Source organism: Gasterosteus aculeatus, chromosome 13, assembly GCF_964276395.1.
Source record: "Gasterosteus aculeatus chromosome 13, fGasAcu3.hap1.1, whole genome shotgun sequence".
Lineage (NCBI taxonomy): Eukaryota > Metazoa > Chordata > Actinopteri > Perciformes > Gasterosteidae > Gasterosteus > Gasterosteus aculeatus.
The window spans coordinates 20501942-20526096 of NC_135701.1; the positions used below are offsets into that span (position 1 = coordinate 20501942).

General features: G+C 49.4%; 1 protein-coding gene across 50 annotated transcripts in view; it reads right to left on the minus strand.

Moving 5' to 3' along the window:
• camk2b1 (calcium/calmodulin-dependent protein kinase (CaM kinase) II beta 1) overlaps positions 1-24155 on the minus strand; it is a 39782-nt gene that overhangs the window by 8471 nt on the left and 7156 nt on the right. For 2 of the 50 annotated variants that reach the window (XM_078086175.1, XM_078086165.1), the window contains exons 4-18: positions 23874-23928; positions 23446-23511; positions 20171-20243; positions 16013-16115; positions 15843-15926; positions 15584-15678; positions 15017-15139; positions 14777-14860; positions 13929-13971; positions 12618-12728; positions 9163-9200; positions 7366-7398; positions 5064-5132; positions 2412-2456; positions 1125-1173 (exon numbers count right to left, since the gene is read on the minus strand). In XM_078086175.1, coding sequence (XP_077942301.1) covers positions 1125-1173; positions 2412-2456; positions 5064-5132; positions 7366-7398; positions 9163-9200; positions 12618-12728; positions 13929-13971; positions 14777-14860; positions 15017-15139; positions 15584-15678; positions 15843-15926; positions 16013-16115; positions 20171-20243; positions 23446-23511; positions 23874-23928 — 1071 coding nt within the window. Of the gene's footprint in view, positions 1-1124; positions 1174-2411; positions 2457-5063; positions 5133-7365; positions 7399-9162; positions 9201-12617; positions 12729-13928; positions 13972-14776; positions 14861-15016; positions 15140-15583; positions 15679-15842; positions 15927-16012; positions 16116-18398; positions 18472-20170; positions 20244-23445; positions 23512-23873; positions 23929-24155 lie in introns of all 50 variants that reach the window. The other 48 variants (XM_078086183.1, XM_078086168.1, XM_078086196.1 and 45 more) reach the window with 30 other exon arrangements.

Here is a 24155-nt window from a genome sequence, read left to right on the forward strand (position 1 = left end):
ATTTATAAATATAAATGAAACTTTAAAATTAAAAAAAATACTATTTAAAAAAAAAAGAGTTACATTTATAACATTTATATTATGTTACTTTGCTTCATCTGCTCGCTGGTACTGTGATGAAGTCTGAGGTAAAGGCTTCTTTTGTGTCTTTTGATTGTGGTATTCTCTTTTACCTGGAACCTTTCGCAAAAATGAAAGAATATATTTTCCACGTCTTCTGTGGTCTGACTGATCCGTCATCATGTTGAGAGCCGCGTGGAGGAAATCCTTCAATCACTCACATGCCTGGAATTTTGTATTTTTCAAAACAAGAGGTTCTGCTTTTTAAATGAGCACCATACCAGTAAAAAAAAAATAATAATAAAAAAGAGCAGTTCCGCTTGATTACTGCTTGTTTACTGCTTGTTTACTGTAGTAGTCTTTCCGACAGGGAACCACGACCGCTCTGTGACATCGCAGCAAAGCTTCAGCGGGGAACACGATCGTGTTCTGTGCGTCCGGCACCAGAAGGGTTCACGCATGACCCGACTGGGATCCACGGTGGTCCGCGTGGACGTGGAGCACGGTGGGAGTTTGAGTGTGTTGGCATAGAGGTGCTCTGCGAGCCGACACCTCACACACCGCCATGTTGGCATCTCAGGGTCGTGTTTCTGAATGTTAAGATTTACAACACTTTTAAGAGCCAAACCACAGCAGCATTACAAGGCCTCCTGCATATCACCCCCCCCCCCCCCCCCCAGACACACACACACACACACGCCCCAAAAAAGAGCTCTTTGAAAGTCATGCACTCACACACAAACACCCGAAGGGTCAATACCGCCAGGCTCCACCAGGGGGCAGTAAGAGGTCACCGCTACACAGCTGAACACTCAATAGCCGACTGACCAAATCCACCAGCTTCCGGGTGAGCGTGCTCTCTGCCGATTGCCAGGCCAATTGTTTTTAATGCTTTTCAGTGACTGGCAGCAGCAGAAAATAAGTACGTCAGTGGAATAGAAATGTCAAGTGGTGGTCGGGAAACTTCTCAGAATCATTCGGACCTTCGGCCATCATTCGCCATTTTAGCTCCTTCAGCTTCGGAATTTGTCGTGTTATGATGTCCTGCATGTTTGGGGTCTCACCTTTCACATCTTCATCCTCCACGGTGGTGTTGCTGCTGTCTGATGATTCCTGGAGATCAGAGACAGACGGTCAGCTCCAGTTCAAACGCCGTAACGCACACACAGGAGTGGTCGGCGGCCGTATTTCAATGTTAATGTGTTTTTGTGTAAAGACCCTTCAACCCATTTGCTCATTTCTACTCAACGTATTTGACCCGTGGCCTGAAACCTATTTTCTCTCCTTCCACCCCAATGAGGAGCTTCCTCTGCTTCATTCTCAGTGTGCGTGTGTGTGTGCGTGCGTGTGTGTGCGTGTGCACTTTGAGAAGTGATGCCTTTCCTCCTCGTCTGATGTCCTGCATCCATCTCCTTCAGCACCGGCTGCACGCAGGAGAGATTCTCAAAGGTCAATCAGCTGTCATCTTAATCTCGATCTATCCGTCCCCGTTCTCTCTCTCGCTCTTTCTCTCCCTCTCTCTGTCTCTCTCTCTCTCTTCTCTGGGTTCTCAACCAGTTAGCTTATGATTTCCAATTAGCACATTAAATGAGCCTAAATTCCCCTGCATGACTCGGTGACCTCATTAGAAGTGCACGCGTGAACCAACAGCACCACCGGGGCAAAGCACTAAAGTGGTGGTACAGCCTTTTAAAGAGCAGCAGGTGACCTGAGGAGGAAGGGTGTGTGTGTGTGTGTGTGTGTGTGTGTGTGTGAGAGAGAGTGTGTGTGTTACCGAACTGTGGAAGGATCTTCACATTTTAGAAATATTATTAGAGGTGTGATCACACTTGGTTTGTTTTCAGATTTAACTTTTCTTCGGGACATTAAGCATCTTATTCATTTTGTGGTTTGTTTGTGCGTCACGACTCGACACAAACGGCACAGCGGCGCGCACACACACACACACACACACACACACACACACACACACACACAGCTGATAAATGTTACAGACCCACGGGGGAGATGGTCGTACTGCAAAGTCATGCAGGTTCATGCACAACCTCTAAACACAGACACACGAGCTGCAGCAAACTACCAAATATAAATTATATAAAAATATGATTAAAAAATATGATATAATATCATCGTTCAACTCCATCAGAGTTCTCTGACAACTTCCATCTAGGTCCTATGCTCTGAGTGCAAAACCTGAAGCAAAACACACACACACACACACACACACACACACACACACGTCACACATTTGAACACATGATGAAAAGAAGGATGTGAAGGGCAGGAGGAGATGAGGAAGATGAGGAGAATGGTAAAGAGTAGGTCGGGCCTGGGGAATGATACACGTGTACCTTCGTCCTGTCCACCGGATTATGGATGACGGTTGTCTGAGGCTCCTGGAGGAAGAGGAGGAAGAGTAGGAGGAAGGTGGTGTAAATGAGAGGAAGGAGAGAAAGAGAAACGATTGTGACATAACAACAGATGGATTAAGTGCAGAAATAAATTTAAAAAAGGCCGTGATATCAATGAGGGATGAAGAGGAAGCGAAGCGCCTGTTGAGGTCGACAAAAAGACAGCAGGAGGAATCCTTCAAGGAGATGAGAGAAGGTGGATGAGCTGAAAACCGTAATTTAAAGTCAGAGACGGTATTGAAACTCCGGCGTGAGCACATCAGTACTCACACAATTTATCTCTCACGCACACACACACACACACACACGGCATTTAAGTTGCATTCAAAACTGACTGTTTTTTTATCTCGGCTATTGAAAGAACAACAGTCTTTATTGTCCTGATGTGCATCCATCGTTCTGAATCAAAAAGATCGCAATGAAAACACAGAGATCCGCCGGCTCATATTTCACAAATGAGCTCTGACGTAAGGCGAACACGAGCCTGCACATCTCACAAGTCAGCCGACAGAGCTGGTGTCATTCCACCGTCCCGTTCGTGAAGACGTTCGATAATTGCCGTTGCTCTTTCCGGCGTGTGTGTGTGTGTGTCTCATTCCACCAGATCGGCCATGAAGCTTTTCCCCCGTGTTCTCTCTTCCACGCAGCGCATTCACTAACCGCTCTCTTTGCTGCAGTTACTTATAAGTAGGTGGCTCCTTTCAGACACTTTGTCCTAGAACTTGGCGAGTCCACCGTGTCCCTTCCGACGATCCAGAACACGTCTTTCTGTCATCTTTCACTTCCCCCAGGAAGTGACACCCCTGTGTGACTAATCATCGGCTCTCTCCCCCTCGGTGATGATGGCAGCGTTGTCGCGGCAACCGTCGGCCAGGGCAACAGGCCCCCCCTCCGGTAACAATACTCGGGGGTTGACGGTGAGCGGGGGGGGGGACGAGGCACCAGGGTCGGGTCAGGAGGAGGAGGAGGAGGAGGGAGCGCCGGCCCTCGCTCGCGTCGCCCCCACAGAAGCGCTTCCAGGTCGGGGGAATTGAGGTCGCGTAAATGTGTCTCTGTGTGACCCAGAAGCTCGGCGACGACGGAGTTAATTGTACCAAACGGCTAAGCGGTAACTAGCTCAAGTCCCTAGCAACGGCGTGGAGATCACAGGCGTCCTCCCACTCGCTGTTCCCTGCAAGGATCAGAATAAAAGAGGCCTCTTCTGCTTCCGCACACACTCCGGAGCGCACACGCACACACACACACACACACATACACACACACACCTTCCCGCCGAGCGCGTTTCATGGTAATTCTGCACAAGTGCAGAAGGGACCGGAGGGCATAACATGCATGCACATGCGTGCGCATACACAAAAACACACACGTACGCACAGAAACAGAGGACAAGACAACTGCCTCCCCTGACTGACAGCAGGTGGTTGGTTCTGATCGCAGTGTTCAAGCCGAGGCAGCGACCATTAACAGGTTATATCTGAAGTACTGGGGGGCACCCCAGGGTGCCGGTCCCGGTGACCCACTGAACAGTTAAATACGATCATTACATGCTGGGATGGAGCTTCCTGTTGGCCAGCTGGCCTTTGGTTGCCAGCACTTCAGTTGACACGTTTTGCCGTGTGGACTAAACATTGTGTTCTTATTACCTCTCAAATGTACATACAAGTGAAATGATCCATTTCATCAAGACTGATCTCACGTGTGTGATATTTTGGTAATCCTCTCAATGATGCCCATGTCTTGCATTATAAACATAATGATGTGTTATAATCTCATGTACATGCATAGCTATAAACCCTGACAAATTTTTTAAAGTGCTGTATTACTTGTTTTCTTGCATGTATTTCGTTTTTTCACTGCGATATTGAAAAAAACGTATTCAACATTTAAATTCAAATCACTCACTCCACGTGAGTGCACGTTGAGGAACCTTCACCCTGAACATGTCGCTTTATCTCCTGACAAACAGAGCCGGCATGCAGGATTTGGCTGGATAATAATAATCTAAACAGATTAATGATGACAGGGAACCAAAAACAATACGTGTGTCTGCAAAGTGGGTCAATCAAATCTCATGTAAATAACAAAAGATCCAAACCGATCACGACAGGAAGCACAAACAGCCCAGAGGCCTGGACTGTCCTCCCAGGTGGAAATGCACACATTCCCTCGATCTATTTAAATTTACGTTGCGGACAATCTCACCAACGCTCAGCTAAAGTGCAGGAATTACATCCCTGAAATCAGCTGGCGTGCTGCTCGCCAGAAAGGACAATCTGAGGACAACCTTTGGACGGGGAACCGCCTCTCCTCAGAGGACGACACAGGATCGGGGGGTAATTCGTACCGACAGTCCCCGGTCAGGCGGTCCGTTCCCCTTTTGGGAAAAAAAATGACACGCTCGGGGGGGGGGGGAATCTTTTTCTGGCGATTTCCAGACCGAGACCCGCGGCTGAGGCGGCGGCACAGATCACCCTCAACCCACATGGCGGAGAGAAAAGTGACGGTGTAGGGAGACCAGGGTGGTGGAGACAGAGGGGGGTCTGGATGGACACACATGCGAGGGGAGCGGAGGGGCCGTCAGGAGGTAAATACCAGAGCAGGTGACGGGACGTTTCCTTTGGGGCTGGTGACTATGCTGTTTTTGGTGCTGTTTGTCTGGGGCTGTGCAGGAGAGGAGACACAAGAGCGTTAACAACAGTGAAACGTGGGTGCGTGAGTGCGTGTCCATGCACGCGTGTGCTTGTCTGTGTCACGAGCTCTTCACGTTGGCCTGTGTGACAACTTGGTAACGTACGTCTGACAGCTCGTGGGAGCAGTAGGAGTGGGCGGGGCTTAGCAAAGGAACAATCTTTTTTTTTAAATTAAATTAAACAAATCCTTCCTGGTGTGTCGAACTCAGCATGGCCAGACACCACACAGGGTGTTTGGCGTAATACTTATACAATAGGTCCGTAATGGATTATGCACAATTTAGAGAAGGGACATAACGGTCTCGTCAGGCAGCAGCATCGAACGGTTACCGAACCCCGTTTTGTTCACAGCGCTGATCTGAGAGGTGACACGAGGAGGCGGGCGACACGCCGCCTGACATCCCGACGTCGTCACCGAAGACTTCAGCCGCTTACGGTTACACATCGCAGCGCTTGAACTGCGCTAATTGGCCATAATGAGTCACCTTCGTAAGCCCAAACGTCAAAGAGCGGCCAGTTCTTTGGCGCTGAGTTTGATCATAATGACATTTGCATTAAATCTACATTAAATTACTTCTAATCGGGATGCACCATTACATCTGATAATTCCTATTAGTTGGTGAGGTCAACAGAAGTCATGAATTACTTCTATCATATCAATTAATTTCTACCCACATTAGGGAAAAAAAATAAAAGAATTGGGTAAGATCTACTTTCGAGCAGAACTTGGTAACCGTTGTCTGACTTGACGGACGGAAACAATGTCATTAATGTTGCGTGAGGTCACAGTTGCACATGTGTTGACGATAATAAGGTGCTGCAGGGATGATGCATTTTGGAAGTCAGCATCCCAACGTTTCCCTCAACAAGAAGCCAACAGGATTCCTACGATGGATTTTGGATTATTGCAGAAAATAAACTCCGTGCCAAACCAATTGACTTAGAGACAGAGGAAGAGGAAGGAGAGAAAGAGGAAGAGGAAGAGGAAGAGTTCTCGGACGCCACCACACACACACAAGTGCAAAGAGACATAACGAAACGTACAAACACAAAAAAGCCAGTTAGAATCTTGTGAGCGGAAAATAAGCTGATATGTGGAAACACACAAACAGACAGTGAGCTCTCTCACACACACACACACACACACACACACTAAAACCAACCACAGCCGTCTTCGTCCATCACCTGAGGACCCTGAGGAGCAACGGGAAACGAGTCCCTCATCAAAGCCGCTGTCTCTGGTGAGAAAACCGCTCTTATATCCCAAGAGGGTCTGACGATAACCTTTGACATCGGTCGACGTGTTCGAGCTCGAAGGTATTTGTCGAGAGGAGATCACGCAGACTTAACGATGCCGAACAGAGGAAGGAAAAAAAAAAGCGGGTGAAAGTATTCTCCGGTGTTTCTCCAGGAGGCGAAGAAAGCAGCGATTTGGGAGAACAAAGGAGGAGGAGGAGGAGGTGGGAGAGAGACGGCGGGCGTGAGGAGAGCAAAGGTGACATGCCGGATCAGAGGGGAGAGAAGCCCCCCCTGCGGGCCGCTGATCCCCGAGCAGCTCGGCCTCCGTCGAGTCAATCAAAGCCTCCTGGCGCACGAGGGCGCCGAATGAAAAGCTTTTCACTGGAACTGGTGGGTGCAGACGGTTTATTTCAAGTGTTTTTTATTAACCTGCTGGCTGGTTTAAGGGTTCCGACCATTTAACTGCATCGACTCAAATAAGATGAGTGTTGCTGTTTTCTATATATTAAAATATATAGAATATATTTCTATATTTCTATATTGCAAGTTTCTGTGAATGCGGTCAGTTGCTGGATGGTTTCTACTCCTCCTACTTTTTGTTGGGAGACTGTCTTGTAGGACCGAAGACGTCTGTTTCTCAACTGCAAGCCGGCAGCTCTGCCTCTGTTCTAAAAGTGTGACAGATCTGGAGCAGATTCCCTGGAGTAACGGAGCTTAAAAAAAAAAAAAATCCTGCCTCCACCGTGTTCCCGGAGACATGTCAAGGATACTCTGACGGCAATGTGCACTCGGCAAGGCATTTCCTGATGTCTGACATTCTGTGTTTGTGATTCCAGCCGTAGCGTCACGTGGGGAAGTGAAGGAGACTCCATAAATAGAGCAAAGGTAAAGGAAGGAGGCAGCAGTTAAAAAGTGGAGAAAGTGGGAAGGAGTGACCGGGCAAAATGCAGAAATAGCATGCTCACCATGTACTGGACGGTGGAGCTGGACTTGCGTTTCTGTCAGCAGGCGATTGATGGGATGGATGGATGGATTTTTTGATGGACGGCAGAGGAAGGGAGAGAAAAGTAACGAATGACAAAAAAAAAGTGAATGGACTGTCACAAAGTAGAAAGAATCTTAAACTTGCCCGCAGATTTCAACCCTTCACGAGAAAAAGCATCAGCCTTTTTCGATACAGCTCGGACAAAGCAGAAGAAGGAGGAGTATTTCATCGCGGACGAAGTGGGGGAGCAAGCACAGGGGGAAAAAAAAAGAGCGGTGGTTTGAGTGGAAGCAATCAGGAAGAGGACTTAAGTGACCCACTCGTAATCCGCAAGTAGCAAGACGGAGGTAAAGTGGAAAGGAAATGCTACATGCATCCTGTGGGAAGCGCCCTCCCTGCGATTGAATTGGCTCAATCACTTCAAATAAACCCTGGAACCCACACGTCTAGGATGCATTTTCATCCTCGTGCATTCTGGTCTCATGGTAATAGTTCTATTGCGGTTTTGTCAAACCCCCGCAGTGACGTGAGAGATGTTTTAGGCACAGCACTGCACGAGCTGCTGAATGGAGACAGCCGGCTCGCTCCCAGCAGGTGCCACCGCGCATTAATGAACCTGCAGGAGGAGGAGGAGGAGGAGGAGGAGGAGGAGGAAGAGGCCGAGGAGAGGAGGCCAGAGTCGCCAAGAGGACACGGGGCGGGCAGAAACGAGAGAAGAGGGAGGGACGGCAGCAAACGCGGGAGGCGCCGTTAGAAATGGTCCGGGGCGGGTGTGTGGGGAGCCTGTTGCTAGGCGATGAGCGCGCCGCAGTGGAAGCGAGCGTCTATTTCGGTCTTCCGAGTTTCCAGGGTCCAGACTGGCAGCTATTCCGGGAGCCGGAGTCACATTCCCGGCTGAAACCGACTGAACCGGGAGAACGAGTGGCGGAGGAGGGAGGGGGGGGGAGGAGATGTGCACACAGACAGACAGACACGCACACACACGAGCAAACCACACACCCGGACACCCACGCTTACGCACATCTCGATGTGCAGGCAGGCTCCGCCCCCCTCCCCTCCACACTCACACACACACACACACACACACACACACACTTTCAAACTGACAAACCAATGTGATGTGTTCACACACTCAAACACACAGTCACATTTGCATCGTGCGCAAACACACAACGCACAACGGCGCGCGCGCACGCAAAGCTCGTCTGCAAAGGCTCGAGAAGCGAACGCATTCTTCTGCATGAACACGGCGTTCCCGCCTTTGTCGCACTCCATCGCGCATCCACACACACAAACAAGTTGGCACATTGATGGAAGCTCTGTGTGGGATGTGTGTGTGTGTGTGTGTGGGACGGTGAGAGGAGATCTTCATTAAAAGATGAACTAGAATGTGGGGTTAAAGACCAGATGGGGTGAGCATGGAACGAGGAGGCAGTGAAAAGAGGAGAAAGAGACAGAAATGGAGGGATGAGAGGCGGAGAAAAAAAAGGAACGGGGAGGCCGACAGATGGTTGCCTTCGATAATGGAGATGGAGAGGTGGCAACGAGCTGGATAGAGCCGAATGCAATTAAAGGGTGCTCTTCAGAAGGATGTGCTGCATGCGGTTACAGTGGACACAGACGAACAACACATCCACTGGGATTACGACAAGAAACAAAATTAATGAGCAACAAACACATTCGAGTACAGAGAAAAGAGAGCAGGAGCAGGAGAGAATCCAATAGAGGGACGGAGAAGAAAACCGCGAGAGGAGAAGGGGAGAGTGGCGGTCCTTACCTTGACATCGGCCTTCTTGTTGAGCAAGGACTTAGCTGCTGCAATGACAAACACAGAGGAGAGAACCACCCGTCAGAGGCGGAGACGAGCGGGAAAACAGCGCAACAAGCATTCACGACGTCTGCTACGTCTTCACGCTACGTCGGGCAGGTTGCGTTCACTTGACTTTGACCTCTGCAGTAAAAGGGCCTTTTGGCAAAGCAATGGGTCGGGTGAAGCAGCCGGAGGCGGAAAGAGCACGTTGGGGAGTTAAGAGCGCGGGTTGTCAGTACCTTCCACCACCCCACCTGAAAGAAACCAGGCTCGATATGCAGACATTTAAAATCCTAAGTCCCTAAAGTCTGACCCATCTGGTACACGCCTCGCCGCTGCTTTGTTTTCCATCGATGCAAACCCGCCCGTCGAAAACAAAGATGGCTGCCGTGCCTGCGACCAAGCCCGGGGCCTCAAAGAACTCCGCGGGGGCCTGCAGGAGGATTAGACCTCCGCCTGCTCTCTAATGGAGAGTAACGGCGGCAGAGGAAGGGTGATACTGCAGACGGTGGCCCTCTGAGGAGCATAATACCCATAATCCCTCACAGCAATGAAAACTGCCCACAGGCACACCGGGAGCGCCAAGCATCACCGCGCTGCTACGCTGAAAATACGGAGAGCAAAGGTGGTCCAAGTGCATCAGAGAGATGCACATCCACCCAAAGGGAAGCAGCAGCGAGAGATGTGGGTGGTGTCGAGACATGAACAATAGCCAAAGTATATTTGCAGGTAAGCACTGATGCTTCCAACCTTTCGGGAGAAGAGTGTTTACATAAGAATTGTTCAATCTGAACTTTAAGTCTTCAGAGTCTGCGAACCAGACGTCAGTGTTTTAGAGCATTAATGAAGGTTAGAATATTAGATGTTTTCCTCTCTGGGGCGGTTCCTGCATCGAGGCTGAACCGTCACACGTTGCATAATGTAACGTCACAAAGCGAATACGCGGCATCATTTGGGGAAATGCTCTCCGTTAGCGAGACGTGAGGCCTCGCTGGGATCGTTTTTAAAAAGGGGGCTGAGTGCAATTGGAAGTCTAATCAGAAGCGATCACATCAACAGCCGGCCAAGTTACATAAAAACACTATTTCCGGAGATTTTGCATCTTTTTCTCCGAACGAGGGACGTAATTCAAAGTCTAGCGGAGGCTTAAATAATGATTCGTCATTTATAGAGGTGCATCTTCAAGGCTTTGTCACAGTGATCAACCACCACGTCTAACTTTTCCAATGTAGTGTCTCCTGCTTTAAGTCAGGTAAGCGCAGTCAGGGGAGGAGGATGCATGAATGTTGCATAGCGTATTGTTGTGCCGTCGTTCTTCCAGAAGGCTGCTTGTTACTGCGGAGAAGAAAAGGGGTCATAAAGAGGTCAAGTTCATGCATCTGGCCCTGCAGATCAGGAGAGAAGAGAGGCGATGAGGAGCGGATTCACTCTGCTTCTTCTAAACAGATTTGATTTGTCAAAGTGGCAAACTACTATGTTTAACAAAAAAAACTGCCAGGTTTCTAAAAAGAAAAAACGGAGACGAAGAAAAAAATCTCTAAGCGCCACCTGAAAAATCAAAAAGGTTGCTTGATTTAAACCGAAGGCTGAGAAGCAAAGGGTGCTCCTTACCTTGCCACAAATTACACATGAAGCAAGGAGAGAGAGAGGGAAGAGATTAAAACAAAACCACCGCTACTAATCCCCACAAGATGCACAACTGAGGGCGAGAGGCGAGGACGGGCTCGGGTTCACGTGAAGATCCAGGCAATAGACAGGCCCCAGAAAGCGAGGTTGGGGGTTAACGCTTAAAGCTTAAAAGGTTTGCCTTTTCCTCAAGTGTTGAATGTTAAGGGGCCGGGACAGATTTTTAAAACGACACGTGTACCTCCTGCGGAGTAAAGGGCGAGGTAGGAAGTGGTCGCACTTGTGTGCATGGACACGTAAGGGCGGAGCGAGGCCTGCGGCACGCCAGGGAGGCAGCGTGAGGCTGATACGGGGAGGCAGAACCACTATGAATATTTGATTGGAGCCTAGTGGCGGCTCTGGGACGCAGGGAGGACTGTGGGGTCCCGGCGGGCCACAAAACAAGGACACTGCCACTACTTCTGTCTCCTGGCATGTGGCGCTGTGTTTTGTTTTTTTTCGTTTATGCCACGCAGTTAATTTCTACAAACCCAGAAAAATGGGAAAAAAGGGGCTTCACTTGTATTACAATGTCCTCTGAATCTACAGCTGCAGTGCTGGAAGACGCCCTTGAATAAACGGTATGTGTTTTTTTATGATATACTGTGTAAACCGCTGTGTTTTCCAGCAAATCTCAGAGGAGCTGACCTCTCTTAGGATGCAAAATCAAACAGCTTACGGCAAGTAAATATTAGATTTATATTTGTCGGGGGGCTGTGTTATTGTGAGCAGCGTGGGATGGCAGCACATGAATAAATTAAGGGGTCCTGTCTGCAAAAACGCTAAAAAACATCGTTAAGGCAACAAGGCCCGTGGTAACGTTGCTGGCGCGACGTACATGATCGTTCTTACTGCTCTGCCTCAGCTGCATTTTTAAACTTGAGTGATTCTGCAATATTCATTTTTGACCCATTTAAAAGTTTGGAGAACGGCAGAGACGAGAGCTTGAGCTCAGGTGGATTTATAGTCCCCGAATGCTGAAGATCCAGCCCGGCCTCGGGTCTTCCACAGTGCTCACCATGCACCGTACCCCCCCGTGTAGCAGCACATGCGCCAGTCCAGTGCCACATGCAGCATTCACCGGCAGCTCCGTCCTTAAAAGGTGAACTTTCCAGTGTCATTATCAGACAGAGAAAAGAAGAAGGGAAAAAGGAGTGATGGGGGGGGGGGGGGGCGGGGGGGTTGATTTAAAAGGGATGCTGGTGGAGTTAAGAGGGATTGGAAGTGGCGGATTATATGAAAATGAATGAGGTAAAGCGGAGTGGCGCTGTGAGAGGAAGAGAAACGGAGGCTTCGGTCTGGGCGGGGGGGGCGGGGGGGCTCTTATGCGGCGAGATGAAGACGGTTGGACGAATGTGGGTCAGTGGGAATGACGGAGCAAACTTTACCAATTGTGCATGAAATATGAATTATGTTAATAAGCCGCCAAGTGGGTTTGAAATGACGGCTTCGCCTGCGATGAACACCTGCTCTCACTGTCGCCGCTCACTGACATCGGCCCATTTACTGTGTTGAGCAAACGTCTTGGTGAGAACAAACGACACGGAATACAACTGCTTAACACTGAAGAAACCCCCCCCCCCGAATCAACGTCTTATCTCTGCGCGTGGAAACAAAGATATCATGCTGCAGACGAGGAGCCAATGGGAGATGCAGTGAGCGCCGCGGTCACGACCATCATGCTCTGAGGGGTAGAAGGTGTAGGAGACAGCGACAGAGAGGAGGAGTGGCATGCCCTGGCCCAGCCACAACGCTACCTTGTTCCACCAGCCCCGCGGTGGTGCCGGCGGCCGCAGCCGCCGCCGCTGCCGCCGCCGCCGCCGCCGCCGCCGTGACAGACGCCTGAGCGGTCGTCTGTCTGCTGCCCACTGTTAAAGAGTCCCACCGCCGGCCACGCATGGAGGAAGAGGGTTACAGAGCAAGGCAGAGAAGAAAAAAGGGGAAAGATGAGGAAACAGCTCAGCGCAACATTTCAAACGGATTTATCGTGTTTATTAATAATGTGATGAGTGTGTTGGATGTGATATATATATATGATGAGCGTAGAGCGGTTTATGGGTTACGTAATCACCCGACATAGAAACAGACACACAGACTGTAGCTGCTAAGCTGCTCTTTGTAGTCTATGTTTGTTTGTTCCATTACGTTTTCTTCAAAAAGGCGCCGTAGTTATTCCTCATTCCCCCCAACGACCTCGCGCTAATAATGCAGCGCTGCTTCCGAAGGAGTGAGAGGAGAGCGAGGATGAAAGGGAGTTGGAGAAAGTGAGCGAGCGGAGCTGTGAGTGAACATTTAGTGGGCGCTTGAACCGTTTCAAAGCCGCCGGTGTCGAGAGGAGCCGCCGCGCGTCCTGTTTACTGAAGCTTCACGCTTACGCACGTTATTACACTATGTTATTACACTACGTTGTTACACGCTGGCAGCACCACTCACATCTACGGCATGTATGTACAGTACACACATGCCGGCTGGGAACGTGGACTCAGAGGTGATGATTTAATTTAAACAAAAAGAGTTCACGTTCACCAGCTATCGAGAGACTGATCCAAATTCTTCCCGTTGATCCGTAATCATTATTCACCCCTGAAAATATTCATCAAAGCTGAAAATCATGTTCATTTGAAGCTTAGAAATTCGTTTAATCGGAGTCTGGCTGCCCCCAAATGTTCGTGCACACAAACCCTGACATCTTGTTGCTTACTGAATAGAAAAGACAATTGCTGTTTTTATTTATTTTAACAGAAAATGCCTAATTAGGTGAAGTTTGTTTTGGTTGAGAAGTTCTGACTTAAAGTGTCTCCGAGGGGGAGCCGCAGTATGAGGCACAGAACAAGGTAAGCGTCTCAGAAATAAGCAAAAATAATGCAAATCTGGAAGTGTTTCTTTACCACATCGTAAATCTATCACACACACACTAATTTCACTCAAATTAGGCTTTTATTTTGAAAAGGTCCTCCAAAATGGTATTGGAACAACATTTTGCTTGTTTACGTCTACTTTACTTTGAGTGATGTTTGGGTCACTGATATCAACGGTGCATTTACAACAAAACGAAAGGAAACACTTACCAGAGAAATTTCGGGAAACCAGCATAGTGGTGAGAATGGCGCCCTGGAAGGAAAAGAAAGGTTCATTTCAACCGCTTACACTAGTCGTGTAATATTTGTTCCCTTTTTCATGTCACTGGCTGATGTATCGCATTAATGAATCAAAATCCACTCGATTAAAGCTCGCTGTTCAAAACAGAAACACGTCTTTCCTTTGGAAAAAGCCAGAATGTTACATTTTATTCAGATCAACTCCAAAAAGAAAAAAGGCGCGCTGAGAAAAGTACGACCGACGCTACAGAGACAGGGAAGACACTTTCTCCCCCTGGAGAGGCCGTTTACATCTGCAGTATTTTGCATTTTGCTGTAAAGACGTTACTGCTGTAAAGACAGCTTTTCTTAAACTATATTTTGTCATTTTTCATCCGATGCAACGCTCGTTTCTTTAAATTGTATTTTATTTTTCTCAATACAGTATAATAAAAGAGTTTGTTTTCTTCAGTAATGCATCTTTTTGCGCAAAGTCTTTCGACATGCAAACAGCCTATAAAATAATATCATGTGGAATTCGTGTGCACGTTACAACATTGCTGGGTTGCTTTTCTTTTATTTAAATAAAGTGGGATAACCGATTGCCTGCCTGTACGTTTTGCTTACTACACGCTTGGATGAACAACGAATGAATTATGCATCTTTCCTGCTTTGCATGTGAATCTCTAATGCCGTCCCTTTTCTAAACGCGACGCCGCTGGCACCCTGGTCGAATGGTCACCTGCCGCTCTGGCGTTCTGCAGCCGCCCCACAGCGGCCGCGTCCGCACGCGGCGTCATAAATCAGCGGGGGGGGGGGGATGCTGGGGCCGAACACACCTTGAGTTTCCTCCTGGCGTTGAATTTCTTCAGGCACTCCACGGTCTCCTGTCTGTGCATCATGGACGCCACCGTGGAGCGTTGCTGGCCGCGGGAAGGAGGCGACGAGGAGACCGAACGGAGGGAAGGTTTAGGAAGAGAAAGACAAGGAGATATCAGTTAATTAAGGTTTTTTAAAAGGCGTTCCTGCGCGTGCCGAGGCTGCTGTTTGCATCTCTGTCTCGAGGAGGCGACACTTACGCAGACCCACGGGTGCTTCAGGGCCTCCTGGGCGGTGATCCTCTTGGCCGGGTTGATGGTGAGCATCTGGTTGATGAGGTTTTTGGCCTCTGGGGTGACTGTGTCCCACTCGGGGGAAGGAAACTGAACAAACGGGACCACAGCGTAACGGCAGTGTTGAGTTCTGTTCATCAGTTAATCAATTTAACAAAAAATCAATCAAGTAAATTTGTTTGAACCCAAAAATATTCGCCGCTGATGCCCCCGCCCCCCCCCCCCCCCCCCCCCCCCCCACCCCCCCCGTTGGGAGGATTTCTCATGAATATGAGAAGTCCAGGCCCCGGGCAGTTTGTTCAGGTATTCTAAGCGAATTAAGGGAATCGCTCTTTCTATGTTAATGGACTTCAATGGGACGCAAGATGAGGCCCCCTCGCTCTCCTTTGCCCCCCCTGAACTACGAATGAGGCGACTGAGTTACGCAACCGCCGCCGAAGATGAACGAGGGCGGTGGAAGGAGACGGGGGGGGGCATTTACCGCAGGGCGGGGAGGGGGGGGGGGGGAGGAATGAGAGAGCAGGGGAGACTCACATCGTAAGCCCCGGCCTTGATCTGCTGGTACAGCTTGTGCTGGTCCTCGTCCCAGAAAGGAGGGTAACCCACCAGCAGGATGTAGAGGATCACCCCTGAGACGCACGCCACAAACACACACACACACACACACAGACACACACAGACAATGCTAAACCTGTTAGAAAATGTCCTTTGGTGTGTGTGTGTGTGCAGCTATCTAGGAAACGCCATGTGTGTGTTTCGTGTTTGCAGGACGGCGTCTCTCTGCACAACTCACCGCAGGCCCAGATGTCCACAGGTTTGCCATATGCCTCCTTCCTCAACACCTCAGGAGACAGGTACCCCGGTGTGCCAGCGAATCCTGCAGTCACACACACACACACAACGGGGCATTCAACATACTACAATCCTTACTGTGGCACTGACTGCTGCGCTCGCTGCACCTACCGAACCAGGCCTGCTGATCCCCCTGCACCTCGATGGCCAGGCCGAAGTCGGCCAGCTTCACGGCGGCGTTCTTGCATTTGCTAGCTAAGAGCAGGTTCTCTGGCTAAAGAGGGCGAAGGGGGGAGAGACATTTGGTCACCGGACATTTTCCAACCAAAACATGCGCGATGCGATGGTGGTGGAGGAGGAGGGGAGCCGGAGGTCGATACCCTCAAAGTCTTCATGCATGTTAACATTCAGCGCACAACAACAAAAAACACGTAGACGTGGATGTCATCTGCATAACCCGAGTGGACTTTAAATTAAAGTAAATCCTGGGACTCTGTTGACCAGCTTGTGTTGCACGTTTAAAGGTACATGTGCTTTTGTGTGGCGTGAACCTGGTCTACAGGCTCCATGTGGCCCAGATAGTGCCTCCTTCCTCAGCCTCATTATTCTCTCTCAGAGCAGGGCTCCAAATAATGGGCCGCTATCCCCACCGGCCCGCGTCCTCCCTCGTCCCTCCGCAGCGCTCTCAGCTCTCATTTAATTCGTTGCCCGTGTGAAAGCAACTGGTAACGACATACAAAGCTCGGTCGAGAAACTCGCATACGCTTCTAGCAACCGCATTTTTTTCATCTTGTGATGATCACTGCCTCCCTCCACTCGCTCTCCTCCCGCAGACGATCCATTTAGAAGAAGCACAGGAAAAAAACCTGCAAATGCTTAAAAGCGGCCTTTAAAGCAAAAGAGAAGGAAACGAGAACGAAGGAGAGACCAGTAATCCTCAAAAGGCGCTGCGCCCGCCTCGTGTCATCACATCACCCACAGTTCTACCGCTCGGTTACGCTTCACTCTTTTGTAAACGGGGGGGTTGGAACTTGCCAACACTGCAGCAGCGAAATAATCCCTCAAAAACGGATGTGGGTGGAATTTCGGATGAAGCGTGCACTCGCATTAAAAAAAAAAAAAAAAGGTGCATGAATGCAAAGCATCAAGGGCCGCATGTACGGACGAAACAGCAACAGCGACCGGCGTCCCTTTTCACACACACACACACACACACACACCGATGACAAGCGGTTTCTGTTGAAAGGGAGCATGAAGGCGACGGACAAAGCAGCAGGTCAGGAGGGGATGTTCCATATAAAACGATTCCCTGTCTGGATTAGAGGCAGGCTCAGGCACTACTATTTGACACCTGAGAGAAAGAAATAGCAAAAACAACTAAAACAGTGGCTGGAGTTTGTAAATGTGTTGTACAGCTTGTGTTACAGACATATTTCACTTTGAGTCTCAGCCATAACTAATGTGATGAATATACTATGAATATTCTCCCTGCACTCATCATTCCTGAGATGAAAACACTACTTGCAGAGAGCACAATACAGTGCTTGTCATCTCATTTGCAGTCGTCTAAATTCTAATTTGGGGGACCTTGTCACCCATGTCGCCCTCAGTCATCACACCGTGACCTATTGCATGAAATGCTCTCCGATCCGCAGGCGTGAAACCAGATCGGCGCGTCAGCTAAATAAAGAAACAGCCACAACAGTTCTGATAAACACGACGCGCCTTTGCTGCAATGCTTGACCAAGAGCATCGTGCAACGCAAGACGTGACATGCAGGCATGCGCCCCCCTCCCCGAAATGCGACCGCGTACGGACGTGACAGCGAGAGGAAATGGTTTGATTTCAATCTGTTTCTAAGCAGATTTGCACGCGGCTTAGACGTTTAAGCACAACCCGTGTTTGTTTGTTAGCCAGCAAAAGGCTAAAAAACTTTCTGCATAATCGTAAAAATGCCTCCAATAATAAACCTCTGTGTGGTTGACAGGTCAATCAATTGCAGTTTACAGAAGATCAGCTGTCGCATTTGAAAAACTGAGATCATCAACTGATCCAAAAAGGCCACGAAGGCTCACAGTCAATAGACGACACGTTTCTCTGACCAGCAAATCCATCAAAGGTCAGATGAAGAATCCTCCTGGGCCTTCTCGTGCTGCGCGGTTCCAAAAAGGTTACAGGGCGGCGGAATGCGTCGGCCCGGGCATGACGGACGCCGCGCGCTTGAAGTCTCCACAGACGCGGTGTTTACACAACGAGCAGAGGAGGAGGTGACACTACAGCTCCGAGAGCGCAGAGGAGCTTCGGACGGACTTAAAATACTTTGTTGCTGCACAACCGACTATTTATCGTTATCAGAGAAATTATCAGCGGTTGTCGAGGTGATGCAAGTCCAGAGGAGGTGCAGGTGACATGATGTCAACAACACGTTACGCACACTTTTTCTTTAACACATCGCACTTACAACGCCCCCCCCACCCCCCCCCACACACACACACACCACCCGCACCCAATTGTTTAAAGACACTGAAGGGACAGAAAGACGACGGCCATCACTCACCTTCAGGTCCCGGTGCACCACGCCCATTTGATGGCAGTGAAGCACCGCCTCCAGGATCTGCTGGATGCAATGACTGCATGCACACACCAAAAAGGGGGGGGGGGGGGTTAAGCATGTTAGTCGGAGCAGCGCTACAATCCCGTGCACAGGCCAGGGGTGTGTGTGTGTGTGTGTGTGTGGGTTAGCCGTCAAACTCTCGCCTTCCATTGGCCCGCCCAAGATTATGCAAATGAAGCCAATCGGGGTTGATCTACATAGTTTACAAGTACGTGTCTCAATAACAAGTAATCCACATTTCCCGGATTACCAGCGTGTGATGTGATGAGCATCAGCTGCTTGCTCTTGTCGAGCTTTGTCACGTGGAAGGTGGCCTGAAGTGGCCGCTGAAGGGATAAAGTGGAACAAAAAGTCGCAGCGTTCGTCATTGATGACCTCGATTAGTGCGCTTTTTTTTGGGTGGGGGGGGGTTGTGTTAACGAGGCATGGCTAGAGGCGCTCTGCAGCAGGAGATTCATTCGTCCGGCTCTACGATCCTTCGGTGCTCGTGGATGAGACGGACTCTAGACACTCCCGCCGCCCTCCGTGTTCCAAGTCAGCAAGCCTCAGGGTGGTGAAAGAGGGTGTGAGAAACGTGGCTGGCCGCTGGGAGGAGGGGGGGGGGGGGGGGGGGGGGGGGGGCGGCGGGCACAGATGGCGTTGACGGAGGACGCGAGGGGAAGGAGTGAGTCATTGTGCAATTAATAACATTTAACAATGACGATGAGAAAAAATAAATACAAAAAAAATAGGTAACTTGGTCTTAATAACTGATCCAAATGGTAATTTTGTGGGTAAAGTCCCAATTTGAGTCATATGTTCTACCTTTTTCCAATTGCATCTGCATAATTAGACCACATCAAAGGTGTAAAGCCCATTAGTTGTTAGTTGTAACAGCTGTAATTATAGTTTGAGCACTAATGACGTCTCACACGATACGCTACTAAATACCCGCTGACTCAAAGTAGAGAATGAAAGCAGAGCTGCAGAGATAATCAAAGTGGTGGCTCACGAATCTTCTCTAATCAAGCAGCATTATTGCCGTTTAATAAAATCACATGTAAGAATTTAAAATGTGGGCGAAGCGACTGAAAAGTTTTTACACCAGCGTGAAACTTTACTGTCCTTTTGATGGCGGTTTGAGTCTGACTGAATATATTCATTTAAAAAATAAAATCCTTCGTTTTAAAAGCCGCCCACCTCTTTTACTGTGTAAAATCAGTAAACGCCATGAAGACGTTGAACGAGGCCGTCTTGAAAATACACAGATCAATGCAGGGAAATAAAAGACTCCAAAGATGAAGGGAAGGAAAAATAAATCAATGAAGATCACAACAAATACAACTGCGGCTTCATTTAACAAAACCTGGTGGGAGAGATTGATGGCTGTGTCTAAACGCTGGATACGCATCCGTCTGTCAAAGGTTGCATGTGTGTGTGTGTGTGTGTGTGCGCGCATACAAGGCTCATTAGTGGTTGTCAGTCAGTACAACAGGAGTTTCTTTTAGTCGTTTGTAAAATGGGGGGGGGGAAACACCGTTAAATACATAAAGCAAGAAGGAAACGCATGAGAGCATAGCAGCAGACAGACGCACGGGAGAACCAGCAGCCGACGACACAAACAGACGAGACGGAGGAGGGAGGGAGTGAGGAGGGAGGAAAGGGCCGGAGGAGGGGAAGGAAGCCGGGGGGAGGGGGGGGGGGGGGTGCAGATACAAGGCTCCACACGTACTAACCTTCAGGTCCCTGTGCACTATGTCATGTTGGTGAATGTGATGGACACTGTCTAGAATCTGATGGATACAGTGACTGCGAAGACAAAACAGAGGTGGGAGGGATGGTGGGAGGGGGGGTGACGGGGTGCACGGAGAAGGGGTGGTGTGGGGGGGGGAGGTGGGAGGACAGGAGGAGGAGAGGGTGATTGGTGCAGGTACAGAAGTCGGAAGGGGTGGGGGTGATGTGATTGGGTGGGTGGGTGCAGGTGGAGGAGACAAAAAAAACGTTTTGTTTTGTTCTTTTTAAAACGTGATGAGAGACGAGAGCAGCCACAGCAGAACAACCTGGCAGACTGAAACCACAACAAATACCGACACATACGAGAGGAGAGAGGGGAGAGGAAAGGAGAGAGGGGAGAGGAAAGGAGAGAGGAGAGAGGAAAGAAAGGAGACCGGTTGGGAAAGAGAAGGTGGAGCGCTTTTCAAGAGCAAACGAGAGATGGAACACGCATGTACAGGATGCATCGGAGTGAAAGGAGACTGGTGGGCTGACGCCAGGCTATTTTTCCATCACTAAAGCGTAAAACACACACACACACACCCCTGCCTCACTCTATTGTGAGTGTGCATGTGAGGCTTGGTGCAAAGAGAGAGAGAGAGCGAGAGAGAGTGTGCAATATGTGACTAATAGCAGGCGTAAAGAGACAGGCGGCCTGCAGGATCCACTCCCACACAGTGTCTAGTTAGTGGGTGGACTGAGAGAGAAATGTGTGCACGCTGGCTCATAAACACCCGGGTGCGCACACACACGCACACACACACACACACACTGTCTCTCTGCTCCTATACACGCAAATCTAAGGAAACTTGACACTAACACAGTTTCCGATGAGAAACTCAACGCCAAAAGGAATATTTATATTGTTTTCGCTCAATTCATGAACATCAATGCATGAACAAAAAGGCACACGATGCACCGTTTTACCCTCATAACACTCAAAATTACATTTATTTAAAGAAACATACAGGTAGATTGTTATTTGACACACACACACACTGTCTATTGACTCTCCTGGCATTGTAGTGTAATGAAATCAAACATTGCGATACAGTGAAAAAACAGCCTCGTCGTCGCCGTTCACACCTGCGAGCGAGAGAAAGGTTTAGCTGTTGAAGCCCTCCTGCGTCTAGCGCTTTAAAGGCGAATGGTCCTTCTTTGCGGGAGCCTGTTATCGGGGAGCCGCTGGTCAAAGTCGCTCACGGCCACGATTACGTCATTTTCGGCGGGTATGAATGACGCCTAAAGGTTACCGCTGCAGGGGGGCGTAGATGTGCTGAACATGTTTTGTCGCTGTGCATCAGAGAAGTGATATGTTTGTTAACTCCTTCTTGCAGGAAGCTCAGAAAGCCTCCGACAGCAGACGGGAGGCTCAGATCCACACGGAATGATACGCAGCTGCTTTAAAAATTGCTGAGCGGCGAGTTCTCTGCAGGACGCGAAGCGACAGCGGCACGAAAAATACAAATACAGAGACGGTCTGTACGTGAACGACGGGGGCACCATCCGTCTCATCCACCCCCCCAATGTGCTCGAGTATCCTCTCAATACTAAAATAGACGCCAGCAGGAGCGTGTCATGTGATCCGTCACCATGGAAACGTACACAGCAACGTGAGGAAACCCGTTGGTTCAGCTTCAGGTGTTATTTAGCTCTACTCGCAATCAGCCTCCACCTAAACAAACGCCACGGAGGAGGAAGTCAGATGGGGGGGGGGGGGGGGGGGGGGGTGCGGCACAGTTTGGGGCTAATTAACGTAGCTAATTAAAGTCCCAGTTCTTCCTGTTCTCCCAGGGAATGAGGGGGGGGGGGGATCGGGGGGCTACTGGCCTGGATGACTGCAATTCAAAGAAGTGGAGGGTAGAGAAGGAAAGTGTGTGTGTGTGTGTGTGTGTGTGTGTGTGTGTGTGTGTGTGTGTGTGTGTTAATGAAAAGGTGGGCGGGAAAGACAGCGATCACTAGTGGGATTTGATTAGCAGGTATTGTCACTCCATCATATTGTGAGTGCATGGTACACACACACACAGACACACACACACACACACACACACACACACACAGTAAAAGACTCTCACTCTGTCCTCAAAACTGAAATAAATTAAAATAACACGGCCGAAATATCTCTATTAAGCAAATAAACGGTAGTTAGCTGGATGAAGTTAACAGGTCCTTTAGGAATCGGACCTTTGCTCAAAGAGGCAAAAAACAAATCCACCGTCGGCAGTTTTATGGAGAAGTTATTGTGATAAAATAATCTATCCATCGCTCTCATTGGAGTCGAAGAGACGACACTCACGCACAAACAATTTTGTTAGAAATAACATGTGGGAGGGGGGGGGGGCAGCTGATAGAGAGCCCACTGCCAAGAGGTTTAAAGGGCCCCTCTGGTCCGTGGGGACGACCGTCCACGATATCAGACTGTTGACTTGCGTTGTTGCTGAATGGACACCCACATCCCAACGGTCATTTCCAAGTTCCTCTCACTCAGTCCACTCCAGAGTGTGTGTGTGTGTGTGTGTGTGTGTGTGTGCGCCGATGAGTCAGCGCGAGTGGTGGGAGCCAGATATCAAACAGCCTGGAGGGGTCCGGGGGGGGGGATCGGAAAGCAACGTCAGAGTGAAAATGAATCAAAGAAAAGACACAGAGACGGTGAGAATGTCCACCTGCGCCAGTCAAGCTGGTTGGGTCATTTAAGAGACACGTACTTAATGTTCAACCGGGAAGAGTTTGTTGATTGTTACGAAAATTGACCGTTTATCCCCATTCGGTCAGTGTTATTTAAATGGGACACGTAGAGATCGCTGACCACACCAACCCATACCGGTCCCCCTTGGACATGAAGGTCGTCCTGTGTCAATGTGTGCAGTGAAGAACTGTGGCATCAATGTGGAGGAAAATGTAAACGACAAGAGGAGGAATATGAAAAGAAACGAGATGGAAAAGAGAAGCTGGTACTAATATGACGATGGAAATAGGAGGTAAAGTTAGAAGTTGGGTGAACGGAAACAGACGGAAGAGAGAAAAGGCAATAGAAACAAAAGAGGACATTAAAAAGAGAAGAAGTGAGCAACAAAGTAGGAAACCCGGGGAGAAGGGATGTGAGGAGCAGAAAAGAGGAAGCAGGAGAGGGTCACAATAAAAAGGGAAAAAATGATTCAAACTAGGAAACAACAGACAAGGAGACACACACACACACACACACACACAAGCGCACACCGAGGGAAGGCGGCATTCCTACCTGGCGTCGGCCTCGCTGTAATACTCTCTGGCTACGATGTCCTCAAACAGTTCACCTCCGGTCACCCTGCCGTCAAAACACACACACACACACACGCACACACGCACGCACACACGCACATTTATATTGGAACACTTGGTTGGAAAGAAGTGGGGGGTCTAGGAATCCTAAACCCCCCCCCCCCCCCCCATCACCCTCCACACTTCCTCCCCCTTCCCACACTGTTACCATGGAAACTAGAGGGAATTGCCAAGAGATGGATTTGCAGGGCGTGGGTGGTGGTGGTGGTGGTGGTGGTGTGGGGGGGGGGGGGGGGGGGGGGGGGGTACTGTCGAGAGTTATGTAACTGTGTATAGGCGGGGGGGGGGATCAGGGTGGAGGAAGAAAGGGGGCAGGAGATGAGAGGGGCGGAGAGGAGGATGACTTACAAGTCAAACAGGAGGTAGTGGAAGCCCTCCTCTGATATGCTGTCATGGAGACGCACTGGAAGAGAAAGAGAAACTGTTGGATGGATAAATGTTTGTTGTGTGTGAATCGTTGTTCTCATTGTGTGTTGTTATTGTTGTTTTTAAATGCACCCTGCCAACCGCTGCTGAAAAACACAGTAACGCTGCTGCGCTTTCACTGGGAGATTAAAATAGAAATCTGCTCTGAGGAAAGGAGAGTGTGAGATTGTGCGAGTGGGCGAATCCGCCGGGAGTCATAATAAT